This window comes from Dendropsophus ebraccatus, chromosome 9 (assembly GCF_027789765.1).
Source record: "Dendropsophus ebraccatus isolate aDenEbr1 chromosome 9, aDenEbr1.pat, whole genome shotgun sequence".
Classification (NCBI taxonomy): domain Eukaryota; kingdom Metazoa; phylum Chordata; class Amphibia; order Anura; family Hylidae; genus Dendropsophus; species Dendropsophus ebraccatus.
Genome location: NC_091462.1, coordinates 11,327,071 through 11,341,172, shown reverse-complemented (window position 1 = coordinate 11,341,172; position 14,102 = coordinate 11,327,071). Strand labels below are relative to the sequence as shown.

The 14,102-nt window shown below is 46.1% G+C and overlaps 1 protein-coding gene across 3 annotated transcripts in view; it reads left to right on the top strand.

Annotated features, from left to right (window-relative positions):
• PRKAG3 (protein kinase AMP-activated non-catalytic subunit gamma 3) overlaps positions 1-10,685 on the top strand; it is a 35,579-nt gene extending 24,894 nt beyond the window's left edge. The window contains exons 10-14 of one of the 3 annotated variants that reach the window (XR_011364499.1): positions 3,972-4,009; positions 7,057-7,203; positions 8,061-8,154; positions 9,853-9,964; positions 10,339-10,685. Coding sequence is in view for 1 of the 3 variants with exons in the window: in XM_069982523.1 (XP_069838624.1) it covers positions 3,972-4,009; positions 7,057-7,203; positions 8,061-8,154; positions 9,853-9,875 (302 nt within the window). In the remaining 2 variants the exon portion in view is untranslated. Of the gene's footprint in view, positions 1-3,971; positions 4,010-7,056; positions 7,204-8,060; positions 8,236-9,852 lie in introns of all 3 variants that reach the window. The other 2 variants (XR_011364498.1, XM_069982523.1) reach the window with 2 other exon arrangements.
• The last annotated feature ends 3,417 nt before the right edge of the window (positions 10,686-14,102 follow it).

Sequence of the window (14,102 nt, the reverse complement as noted above, 5' to 3'; positions counted from 1 at the left end):
TAAAGGCCTCATGTGTGCCCTCGCCCAGGGCACTGCGTCTATGGCTGCTGTAAACAGTCCCAGTACTCTCATCGCTTGCCTTATCGTCACTGAACTGGCGCGAATTAATTGACGGACTTGACTCTGTAGATCTCTGAGTTTGTCTCTGGGTAAAAACAGTTTCAACTGATTCGCATCTATTATGAGGCCCAGGAATTTCTTTATTGGAGCTGGGTGTAGATCTGATTTCTTCAGATTGATAAGAAATCCCACCTCCTGCAGTAAATGAGTCGTCCTCTGGAGGTGTAGTAGCAGACGCTCTCGAGAGGATGCGATCAACAGCCAGTCGTCGAGGTAAGGAATCAGTTGTATGCCTTGCAGGCGAAGATGGGCTACTAAGACGATGGCTACTTTTGTGAAGACCCTTGGGGAGGAGGTGAGACCAAATGGGAGGGCACAAAACTGGTAATGACGTACTTCTGCGCCTACCTGAATTGCTACTCTCAAGAACCTTCTGGACAACGGATGAATGGGAATATGGAGGTATGCGTCCATTAAGTCCAGTGAGACCATGAGGTCCCCTTTTTGTATCAATGCTGTTGCTGATCTGATGGTCTCCATCCTGAATTTTTCTTTTGTTACAAACCGGTTGACATAACGTAAGTCTATGATTAAACGCCATTTTCCCTCGGTCTTGGGCACGGGAAAGAGCATCGAATAAACCCCTCTTCCTTTTTCCTCGTCTGGCACTGGTTCCAACGCTCTTTTTAGAAGAAATTCTTGTAACAGAGTGGGCACTACATGATCCTTTGGACGGTTTATGATTAACCTCTCTTTTGGTCTCTTTATGAACTTTATCTTGTAGCCTGTCTTTATTATGTCGAGAACCCATCTGTCTGTAGTCACTGCCTCCCAAGCCGGAAAAAAGTTCTTTAGTCTTGCACCGACTGGCTGAGTGACTAAACTCCTGGCGTCAGAATTCAGATTTGGTCTGTACTGATTGCCCTTGTTTGGGTTTACGATTTTGTGCAGTCTTCTGGGGGCGTCTGTTGGAGTTGCCGGAAAAGTTTCTATTACGAAAAGTATTTCTACCTTTCGTTTTGAAAAATTTATAAGGCTTTTTCCTTTCTGATTGTGGAAAAGCTAGTCCTTTGCCTTTCTTGCATTTTTCTAGGATCTTCTCCAACTGCGCGCCAATTAATTGTCCAGGTTCAAATGGAAGAGAACAGAAGTTATTTTTGGAACTGACCTCTCCTTTCCATGGTTTTAACCAGACAGAACGTCTGGCAGAATTTGTAAGCGCCAAGTTCTTTGATGCAATTTTTAGCACATCCACTGGGAAATCACAAAGATAGTCCGCTGCAAGTTTAATACTCTTAACCTGCTCCAGCAATTCCTCCCTTAGAACTCTATCCTCGATGTCTCTGGACAACGTGCTCAACCAAACTCTCATGGCTCTTGCAACCGGAACTGTAGAGAGCGCCGCCTTACTGAGATCTGCAGAGTTACAATATGCCCGTCTTAATAAGACATCGGTTTTTCTGTCACTCGCATCTCTCAGCAAGGAAGAATCATCTGATGGTAGCAGAATATTCTTCGATAGCTTTGAAACAGCTGGATCTATTTGGGCTGGCTTCTCCCAGGATTCCGACTCCGTAGGGTCAAGACGGTATACGGCCCTGAACCTAGAGCCTAACTCTATGCGGCGATCTGGTCTCTTCCATTCCTTTTCCATGATCGTTTTTAGAACTGGGTGTCCCGGGAGGACTGTAGATTTCTTACGTGGAAAATAATATAAATTTTCTCTCTCTTTTGACGAAGTCTTATCTCTCTTTACTTCTATAATCTCTTTAACAGCTTTTATTAGTCCATCCGCATTTTCTTTTTTAAATAGAAAATAATCTTCTGATACTGGGGCCTCAGTTTCTGAGTCCGTGGAATCGTCCAGCTCAGAGTCCCATGAATCCGAAGAATGTTCAGACGGAGATCTCTCTGCTATTTTGGACTTAGATTTCCTCTTAAGCCCTGAAGTGGAAGGAGCTGGCGTTGAGGCACTAGGCATGTGTGTTTTGAACCACGAAAAAAAGGCTTTAGCCTCATTAATAAATGCTGAGGTCTCCTCCTGAGGCGCTCTGTTTCTCTCTGCCTCTTGTTCCACACACAGGTCACAGGTGGCTGAAGGGAGATCATCTGGGAGGGGCTGCTCACAAACATCACAGAATCTGTGTCTAGTTTTGCTTCTCCTCTTACTGGCAGATGAATGGCTTGACATCTGCAAGAAGCATACACAAGTAAGTGGCTATGAAATACACCAATACAACCTCAAAGAGTCTCATTAGTACAGACTGCGTCCTTAGAAAACCCCCTCCAGCACCTTGGTAAGCAGTGAATCCGGCTGCCTCGCACACAGAGGTGCTGCACGCCGGCCACTCGCGCTTTAAATACCCCTAGGGAGGTGTCACGCTAGGGGATGACGCACTTCCGGTCCGGCCGCGGACCGGAAGTAAACCCACCATCCGTGCCACAGTAGGTTACATTACCGGCCAGGTGAGACGACGATCATAGCTGTTGTGTCCTAAACCGCTCACCGCTCACCGCGATGTCTAAGGAATTCCTCCTTACCGGCCGTACTGGGAGCCGTGGCTTCAGATGACGTACTTCCGGTCCGTGAAACGCAGACCGGAAGTAGTATGGCCGCCGTTTGGACCGCAAGCGAACTACTGAGCGCCGGCCGGAGCATGAAGCGCAGGAATTAAGCCAGGTAAAGCGTACCATCTAAAAAGACAGGAACAGATATACAGACTCACCATCTCCTTGCAGGGCAGCTATAATCCTGGTACTGAAACCATCCAGCCCTGCTGAGTACTGTATAGCAACATAGCCAGGCAAAGCCACTGGCCGATGCATGTAAGGGGCCATATAACTGCCAGAGCACCAGAAATGGCATGGTTACCCTTACTATTACTGTCATGCAGTGGGTGCTCTGGCCAGGGTTACCCACATTGGCCACCCTGTAAAAAATAGAAAACAACATAAGTTACTAAAAGGTGGGCATTTAGCAGGTGAGCTACAAACCTCACCTGCCCTCCTGAATAGGAGGACAGAAAAAAACACAGTGTATGGATGGTGTGAAGGAGTACTTAAGTGGTGTCATTATGTTTAATTGGTTAACCTGTTGTCAGGTATTTTTTGTAGGTGGGCGGTCCTGAGAGTAAGTAGGAGGGACCTATATCCCATGTGTGCTGCCTCTATACGAAGAAGAAAGGAATATAACGACTATATTACTGCCCCTATATACAAGAATATAACTACTATAATACTGCTCCTATATACAGGAATATAAATATCATAATACTGCTCCCTATATACAGGAATATAACTACTATAATACTGCCCCCTATATACAGGAATATAACTACTATAATACTGCCCCCTATATACAAGAATATAACTACTATAATACTGCCCCTATATACAGGAATATAACTACTATAATACTGCTCCTATATACAGTAATATAACTACTATAATACTGCTCCTATATACAAGAATATAACTACTATAATACTGCTCCCTATATACAGGAATATAACTACTATAATACTGCTCCTATATACAGGAATATAACTACTATAATACTGCTCCTATATACAAGAATATAACTACTATAATACTGCTCCCTATATACAGGAATATAACTACTATAATACTGCCCCTATATACAGGAATATAACTACTATAATACTGCTCCTATATACAGGAATATAACTACTATAATACTGCTCCTATATACAGGGATATAACTACTATAATACTGCCCCTATATACAAGAATATAATTACTATAATACTGCTCATATATACAAGAATATAACTACTATAATACTGCTCCTATATACAGGAATATAACTACTATAATACTTCTGCTCTGTATAACTATTTTGTCCAGCTTATCCCTATGTGGCAGTAATCCTTGTGTTCTTTTCCTTACAGGTCAGGTGGTGGGGCTGTATTCCCGCTTCGATGTGATAGTGAGTTTCCGCTCTCCTTTTCCTCTCTCTGTATATAACAGCCTGCAGCACTCGCCTCTCTCTGTATATAGCAGCCTGCAGCACTCACCTCTCTCTGTATATAACAGCCTGCAGCACTCGCCTCTCTCTGTATATAACAGCCCGCAGCACTCGCCTCTCTCTGTATATAACAGCCTGCAGCACTCGCCTCTCTCTGTATATAGCAGCCCGCAGCACTCGCCTCTCTCTGTATATAACAGCCTGCAGAACTCGCCTCTCTCTGTATATAACAGCCTGCAGCACTCGCCTCTCTCTGTATATAACAGCCTGCAGCACTCGCCTCTCTCTGTATATAACAGCCCGCAGCACTCGCCTCTCTCTGTATATAACAGCCTGCAGCACTCGCCTCTCTCTGTATATAACAGCCCACAGCACTCGCCTCTCTCTGTATATAACAGCCCCCAGCACTCGCCTCTCTCTGTATATAACAGCCCACAGCACTCGCCTCTCTCTGTATATAACAGCCTGCAGCACTCGATTCTCTCTGTATATAACAGCCCGCAGCACTCGATTCTCTCTGTATATAACAGCCTGCAGCACTCGCCTCTCTCTGTATATAACAGCCTGCAGCACTCGCCTCTCTCTGTATATAACAGCCTGCAGCACTCGCCTCTCTCTGTATATAACAGCCTGCAGCACTCGCCTCTCTCTGTATATAGCAGCCTGCAGCACTCGCCTCTCTCTGTATATAACAGCCTGCAGCACTCGCCTCTCTCTGTATATAACAGCCTGCAGCACTCGCCTCTCTCTGTATATAACAGCCTGCAGCACTCGCCTCTCTCTGTATATAGCAGCCTGCAGCACTCGCCTCTCTCTGTATATAGCAGCCCGCAGCACTCGCCTCTCTCTGTATATAGCAGCCCGCAGCACTCGCCTCTCTCTGTATATAGCAGCCCGCAGCACTCGCCTCTCTCTGTATATAACAGCCTGCAGCACTCGCCTCTCTCTGTATATAACAGCCTGCAGCACTCGCCTCTCTGTATGTAACAGCCTGCAGCACTCGCCTCTCTCTGTATGTAACAGCCTGCAGCACTCGCCTCTCTCTGTATATAACAGCCCCCAGCACTCGCCTCTCTCTGTATATAGCAGCCTGCAGCACTCGCCTCTCTCTGTATATAACAGCCCGCAGCACTCGCCTCTCTCTGTATATAGCAGCCCGCAGCACTCGCCTCTCTCTGTATATTACAGCCCGCAGCACTCGCCTCTCTCTGTATATAGCAGCCCGCAGCACTCGCCTCTCTCTGTATATAACAGCCCGCAGCACTCGCCTCTCTCTGTATATAACAGCCCCCAGCACTCGCCTCTCTCTGTATATAACAGCCTGCAGCACTCGCCTCTCTCTGTATATAACAGCCTGCAGCACTCGCCTCTCTCTGTATATAACAGCCTGCAGCACTCGCCTCTCTCTGTATATAGCAGCCTGCAGCACTCGCCTCTCTCTGTATATAGCAGCCCGCAGCACTCACCTCTCTCTGTATATAGCAGCCTGCAGCACTCGCCTCTCTCTGTATATAACAGCCTGCAGCACTCGCCTTACTGTATATAGCAGCCTGCAGAACTCGCCTCTCTCTGTATATAACAGCCTGCAGCACTCGCCTCTCTCTGTATATAGCAGCCTGCAGCACTCGCCTCTCTCTGTATATAGCAGCCCGCAGCACTCGCCTCTCTCTGTATATAACAGCCTGCAGCACTCGCCTCTCTCTGTATATAACAGCCTGCAGCACTCGCCTCTCTCTGTATATAACAGCCAGCAGCACTCGCCTCTCTCTGTATATAGCAGCCTGCAGCACTCGCCTCTCTCTGTATATAGCAGCCCGCAGCACTCGCCTCTCTCTGTATATAGCAGCCTGCAGCACTCGCCTCTCTCTGTATATAACAGCCCCCAGCACTCGCCTCTCTCTGTATATAGCAGCCCGCAGCACTCGCCTCTCTCTGTATATAACAGCCTGCAGCACTCGCCTCTCTCTGTATATAACAGCCTGCAGCACTCGCCTCTCTCTGTATATAACAGCCTGCAGCACTCGCCTCTCTCTGTATATAGCAGCCTGCAGCACTCGCCTCTCTCTGTATATAGCAGCCCGCAGCACTCGCCTCTCTCTGTATATAGCAGCCTGCAGCACTCGCCTCTCTCTGTATATAACAGCCCCCAGCACTCGTCTCTCTCTGTATATAGCAGCCCGCAGCACTCGCCTCTCTCTGTATATAACAGCCTGCAGCACTCGCCTCTCTCTATATATAACAGCCCATAGCACTCGCCTCTCTCTGTATATAACAGCCTGCAGCACTCGCCTCTCTCTGTATATAACAGCCTGCAGCACTCGCCTCTCTCTGTATATAACAGCCTGCAGCACTCGCCTCTCTCTGTATATAACAGCCTGCAGCACTCGCCTCTCTCTGTATATAACAGCCTGCAGCACTCGCCTCTCTCTGTATATAACAGCCTGCAGCACTCGCCTCTCTCTGTATATAACAGCCTGCAGCACTCGCCTCTCTCTGTATATAGCAGCCTGCAGCACTCGCCTCTCTCTGTATATAACAGCCTGCAGCACTCGCCTCTCTCTGTATATAACAGCCTGCAGCACTCGCCTCTCTCTGTATATAGCAGCCTGCAGCACTCGCCTCTCTCTGTCACTCTATAGGGGGATTATATCTCTTCTCTCCGGCAGAAGTCACTGAATACCCCCTGATTGCTTCTAATTTTAGTCCTCCGCCTTCTATATTACACTAAATAGCTGTAAATAGCACAATAGCCGGGACCATGTAAACAGACACATATCTGCTTCCAGGCGTCGTGTACAGGGCATCGAGTTCATCTGGTCCCCAGTATACTGCCCTATATTTCCCCCCCTCCCCACATATATATGATAGAGGGCCCTGATTGTCCACCGACACATTTCGTGCTGTATATGTACATATGTTATACACGTCCGCGGTGCTCTATGAGGACTGCGCTTGTGTACCTGCTCATGTCATGGTGTTGTTTCTTCTATTCCCTCCATGTATAACAGCATTTAGCAGCCCAGAAGATTTATAATAACCTGGATATAACGGTGGGGGAGGCCCTGCGGCGGCGCTCCCTGTGTCTGGAAGGCGTCCTTATGTGTTACCCCCATGAAACCCTGGAAACTGTGATAGATCGAATAGTAAGAGAACAGGTACTGACCGCAAACTGCAAACATCTATTAGTATCACTATATGCAAACTGTACATATATACAGGAGATACCCAGGTTATAGCAGCTGTACAAATATAATTATACACAGGAGATACCCAGGTTATAACAGCTGTACATATATAATTATAGACAGTGTATACCCAGATTATATCAGCTGTACATATATAATTATATACAGTATATACCCAGGTTATATCAGCTGTACATATATAATTATATACAGGACAGACCTAGGTTATACCAGCTGTACATATATAATTATATACAGGACAGACCTAGGTTATACCAGCTGATCATATATAATTATATACAGGAGATACCCAGGTTATACCAGCTGTACATATAATTATATACAGTATATACCCAGGTTATACCAGCTGTACATATATAATTATACACAGTATATACCCAGGTTATACCAGCTGTACATATATAATTATATACAGGAGATACCCAGGTTATACCAGCTGTACATATATAATTATATACAGTATATACCCAGGCTATACCAGCTGTACATATATAATTATATACAGGAGAGACCCAGGTTATACCAGCTGTACATATATAATTGTATACAGGAGATACCCAGGTTATACCAGCTGTACATATATCACTATAAACAAGCTGTACATATATACAGGAGATACCCAGGTTATACCAGCTGTACATATATCACTATATACAAGCTGTACATATATACAGGAGATCCCCAGGTTATACCAGCTGTACATATATAACTATATACAGTGTATACCCAGGTTATACCAGCATGCTCTATAAGATGACATGGATATAGCGGTATTTGTCTGTTCCCTATGTTCTTCTCTCTCTCAGGTTCATCGTTTGGTTCTGGTGGATGAGGAGCGTCGGCCCCGTGGGATTGTGTCGCTCTCTGACATCCTACAAGCCCTGGTTTTAACCCCCGCAGGTATTGATGCCCTTAATTCCTAACCCTGCGATGGTCTTTCCTACCTTCACCCTGCACCTCCTTCTCCTCTCTGAGGCACAGGTACGCTCCCTACAGTGCTTGGCAGGAGCAAAGCGTCCGTGTGAGAATTGTCTGGAAAGTTCATCTTTGCCCTTTGTACCCGGGAACCTCAGAAATGGCCCTTTATGCTGCCTCCAGGTTTTTGCTCGGCCTGACATGTCGCTTCCCTCTCTGTTTCTTTCCCTCTGGCTGCTCTTCTGAGGTGTCCTGGGGCGGCTGCTCTCTTCTTCCTTCCAGTTCTTTGGTCAATGCCCATTGTCAAAAATCAGGAAAAAACAAACTCTAATGACTCTATAAAAGCAATAACGCATGAGACATTGCATGCCCTGATACTGTCATGATTTGGAGCTAGTTTGCTGAATATATCAGGGAATCGCTTAAAGGGATTGTTCAGTTTAAAGAAATACACCATAAGAAATAAAGGGGGTTCTTGGTTTAGTATAGTTATATGTAAATGGGGAGAAGCTGGAAAGAGTGTCTGTTGAAACCAACCTAAACACAGCGGGTATCATCCATCAGGGGCCGGGATCAGAGATAACTCAAATCCCAGACATTTACCCGCCTAGATGCCGTGTTGCATAGTGACCTCATCATCTAGGTGGTTACATTCTGTGTGTCAGTGTCCTCTAGTTACCAATCAGCCCCTCAGAGACACAGTCTGGCTCCGCCATGCTTGTAAGCAATATGGCACACACACCATAATATATAGTCATGTAAAAAATAAATAAACAATATAAAATAAAGTTGAAAAAATCTAAACTACAAAAAAATAACAAAATTTTTACCTAAAAAAATAAAATCACCTGCTAAAATATATTGTTGTTTATAGATCACACAAAACGCCATAAAAAAACCCCCATAATATAAAGTAGCCGCATTACAAAAAAAAAAGGGTTAAGAAAATGGCCTCTGCCTGAAAATGGTGTCAATAAAAATTGTCGTTTTCCCCTGCAGGAAACAAGCAACAAGACAGCTGCATAGATATTGCCATTTTACCCTGCAAAAAACGAGCAACAAGACAGCTGCATAAATACAAAACTAAAGAAGTGGCGGGGGTCGGACTACCACGCAAAGCGTTTGTAGTGTAATAAAAATAACAAAAAGTATATAAAAACCGTCTGCAGGATAACATAATTTATACCGCACAGTTACCTCACAAATCATAAAATCGCTCCATATTTTTTATTTCACCCCATAAATATAGGTTTATTTTTTCATTTTGCGATACAACATAAAGGATAACAAAAGATTCCATTAAAAAAAAAAAACATACAACAAGAAAGAAAAATAAAGCCCCAGCAGTGGGAGGGGTTGAGGCGACTCCCTGTTATATTCAGCAAAGTAGCTCAAAACTGGAGAAATAGGTGAAAGCTCCTCCCCCGAGATCCCAAGGGAATGATGGGGCAGTAAGAATCCGTGCCCCCCCCCCCCCCCCCCCCCGTACACTGCACGCACCTTTTCGCCTTCTTGCACATGTAAACCCTTCTCTTCTCAGTGATGACATCATCGCCGGTGACGTCATCCTGAATATTCTTTCCGCTTTAAGGGTTTACTCCACTGCTTCTGGTGTTTTCTGTCGCCCATCCAGCAAGCTCCGCCTTTTCTCTGACATCTTCTCTTTCTGTCTGCTTCTTCCAGGTCTAGACCGCAATTCCTTGTGATGGAGTCAATGGGAATGCGAGGAGTCGACCAGACACAGAGGAATGATAGGACATTTTGTGGCTAGGGGGCGCTGTTTCATCACTCCAAGGTGATTGGATGCCTGGTCATGTGATGTTTGGTGACAGAAGCAGGCTCCATTGCCGCTTGGAGGATGTCAGGGGTCACAGATGTCGCCTTGATGTTTTCTGGCAGTAATGGCGGCGTCTTGGCTCCGCCTCCTCTTCATGGTGTATACTAAGAGATACAATATACTGTACTATGTGTTCATGAGAAGTTTACAGACTGGAGCTGGAGATGTTTCCGGTTTCATCCATGATGGAGACGTCCTCGGACCTGTGATCAGGGTCATCACTATGACGATAGATAGGTGTCTAGGTATATACTGTGTACACCGCCCGCAGTTATGTATATATCTCATTGTACGTAGGAAATGTAACGGTGGACATTCTGTTTCCTCTTCAGTCCTCACGGGATCATAACTGAGCTGATAGAGTGAGTGGAGATCATGTGTAAAGAGCGTCTCCCTCTCTGGAGGACTTGTCTTGTCCAGAACCACCCAGACAACCCTGCGATTTGAATGGACCTGGTGTAATACTCCTTTTCTCCTGTGGTGGCGCTGCAGGGAAATGAAACACTTGCTGCTAAGTTCCCCCACAAGTTATATATGATTACTAAGGGGGTCCCAGGGGCACGACACCTTGTGATCAGTTTGTTTTTGTGGAGACTTTCTACTAGTAGGATTTTCAACCAGTTCAGTCTCCACCTTTACCATTAGCTGTATAGCAGCTTTGTGTAGGATTAAAGGGAACCTGTCACCCCCCGTGCCGGGGTGACAGGCTCCCGACCCCCCGTTAGAGACCCTTATACTTACCTCATCCCGCCGGGTCCCGCTTCTGGATTCGGTCGGGTCCCGGAGATCTCAGCCGCTGCAGCCCGGCGCGCGCGCTGACAGATGAGTCCAACGCTCATAGAGAATGACGGAGCGCTGGACTCTCCTGTCATTCTCTATGGGTGTTGGACTCATCTCTCAGCGCGCGCGCCGGGCTGCAGCGGCTGAGATCTCCGGGACCCGACCGAATCCAGAAGCGGGACCCGGCGGGATGAGGTAAGTATAAGGGTCTCTAACGGGGGGTCGGGAGCCTGTCACCCCGGTACGGGGGGTGACAGGTTCCCTTTAAAGGGGACCTGTCATCACTTTCATGCTGCCTGAACCACAAGTCATTGGGGCAGCACTGCCTGCCTCTCCATCACAGCTTCCCCGTGCCTTGCAGGCCTTGATCAATAAGTCTTCCCTATGCTTAACCCTATATAACTGGGAGAAATCTATCAATCAAAGCTGGAGGGACGGGGAAAAGTCAGTAACCGCCCAGATGACGCAGGCAGCATTAAAGTGATATGACAGGTTCCCTTTAAAGTGTCACTGTTGTGTCACAATAGTCCAGGTGATTTTAAGAAACTTTGTAATTGTGTTTATTAGGCAAATCTGCCATCATCTGCATTCAGAAAGCCTTTTCCCAGCCCCCCCCCCCCCCCTCCTCTCTCATATTCACTGCTCATTATCAGGAAATCTCAACTCATTTACATCAGTCGGGCCCTGTGTAACCTATGGAGAGAGGAGGAGGGAGATTAGTCGGCAGCAGAGAACAAAGGATTACACAGTGGGAGCTGTGGGAAAGCCTGTATTCAGAGGTCAGTGCTGGCTTCAGAGGAGATAGCCTGGTGATGTAGCTGTAAATTAACTCTTTGTTGCCCTGTTTTGGTGCCTCATCTCCCTCCACCCCTCCCCTCTCCATACACAATGATGAAGGGGGAGAGCTTCAAACTGCTTTTTCTTGATAAAAATGCATTTTTTGCCTAATAAACCCAATGACAAAGTTTCTTAGAATCGCCTGTACTACTGATTTCTGAAAAAAAATTTTAAACGACAGTGACACTTTAAGAATTTATTCATCTTTCCTCTTTGTATGTTGTGTTTTCTATCATTGTAGATCAGTAACTGATTACAGCTTCTCCTTGGAAACCATCATCAAGTAGGCTCGACTAATGCCGCCCCATTCAGGCTCCAGGGCCGGGTTCAGCTGTGACATTTATATATATAGGCTTTACTATATAGTGGTATATAGCGGCATGTACAGGCAGTGCTGGTTCTGAGAGGTAACACTCGCCAGTGGATTACTGCACGACACGTAACTATAAATACTCAACATACAAAATAGAGGCAGAGCATAGGGATAACGGATCCATCAACAGCAAGGTGGGGAAACCGACAACAAGCAGGTGTGGATGGATCAGTGGATGAATCTGTTATATTGTGTTTGTGATGAACCGTCCTGATTCATAATAAAAAGTGCTGATTCTTGTGATGCGTCTTTCCCCTATCTTTACACGTTATATAAAAAAGCGTCGTGTGACCCTGCGTCATGTGACCCTGCGTCATGTGACCCAGTGTAGTGTGACCCAGCGTCATGTGACTTCCTTACACAATATCCAGTTCTTCCTATGTCAGTCAGCCTGGATGATGAGTTATTGATGTTTGTGACGCTGAACATTCACCTAAAATCTGTCTAGATGATCTGTCAGCAGCCTCCAGCCTACTTACTGATGGTTTCCACCTGCCAACAGATTTCTATGTCTTCCCTGATGACATTTTATAGCTGATGGAGTGTCACCCCAGTATAAGGTTGTCACCTATAAGAAGCCCAGCGATTACAGCTGCCCCCGTATCCCGTATCCTGAGGGGCACCATCACCGCCCTATAGGAGACCCCAGTAAATGAAGCCTTATAGTTGGGGGTCTTATTGCAGATTCTGCATTCGGACACCATATTGGGGAATCGCTATACAGGTAATGAAGTGTTGAATCCTGCACTGACTCTAGTTCTCTATATGTGACCGGATACTGTATTGGTGAGTATATATGTATACTGGGATTGCACTAATATTCAAGTAGCGTATCTTGTATTTTGTTGGAGGGTCTTTTTGTTGTATTTGTACATGGTGGCTCCTGCAGTACATCATAGAACTGTACAGACATGGTTCTGAAATAGTAGTAGCACCTGATCCATATATAATATCTTCTTCTCTAGTCACATCCAAAGCTGTACTTAGAATTCCGCAGACATATATGAGGTTCTCCTTTACCATAACTTTGCTCTACCCAAACAGCTTAGTTTTGTCTATGTCACCGTCTTCTGAGCTCCCACTAAGGTGACTGCAAACCTGCAGCTTTGGATGTGACTGGAGGATACACAGTATAAGTGTGCATAATTCATGTTTCCACCATGTCTCATCCATAAAAATAATAAACCTGTGTTATTTCCTCATCTACTTCTATGTGTCATCTGCTGTTTATAAGGGGGTGTGCAGAGCAGGGAAGAAGCCCAGTCTCTTGACTATTACAACAGGTAGGTTATGGCTGGAGCAGGATAGTTCATAAAACTGGTGTATGTGAGGGTATCTGGGGGTATGCTGCTCTCTTTAGTCCATGTGGTTGTCACGGAGACTGATCCTATTTGACTCAAAGTTGGTGTAAAAAGTCTTTACTTACATGTGATGCTGCAGTTCCCAATAGTGGGGTGCAGGTCTCGATGGTTAGTACTAAGTCTTGCTGCTTTGTACGTATCTCCAAAGGTCTGTCCTCTCCTTTCCTTCCTATACTCAAGACTCTCTACTTAACCAGAGGTGGTCAGGCTGTGAGCTGTACTGAACTTTGCACAAGGTCTGGTGGCACTGGCTGTATGACATCCAACCATAGTCCAATGGGGTACCGATAGGACACTGCACAATGACCTCACATTACCACAGAATGTATCAAGAACAGGGATATACCTAGAAGCTCCAGGACCCAAGTGCAAATAACTATGGAGCCCAAATAATAAGGTTTGGCCCTGTCGGGGGCCTATTGACCATGCCAGGGGCCTATTGACCATGTCGGGGGGCCTATTGACCATGCCAGTGGCCTATTGACCATGTCGGGGGACCTATTGACCATGTCGGGGGGCCTATTGACCATGTCAGGGGGCCTATTGACCATGTCGGGGGCCTATTGACCATGTCGGGGGGCCTATTGACCATGTCAGGGGCCTATTGACCATGTTGGGGATCTATTGACCATGTTGGGGAGCCTATTGACCATGTCAGGGGGCCTATTAACCATGATGATGGGGGGCCTATTGACCATGTCGGGGACCTATTGACCATGTTGGGGGGGCCTATTGACCATGTCGG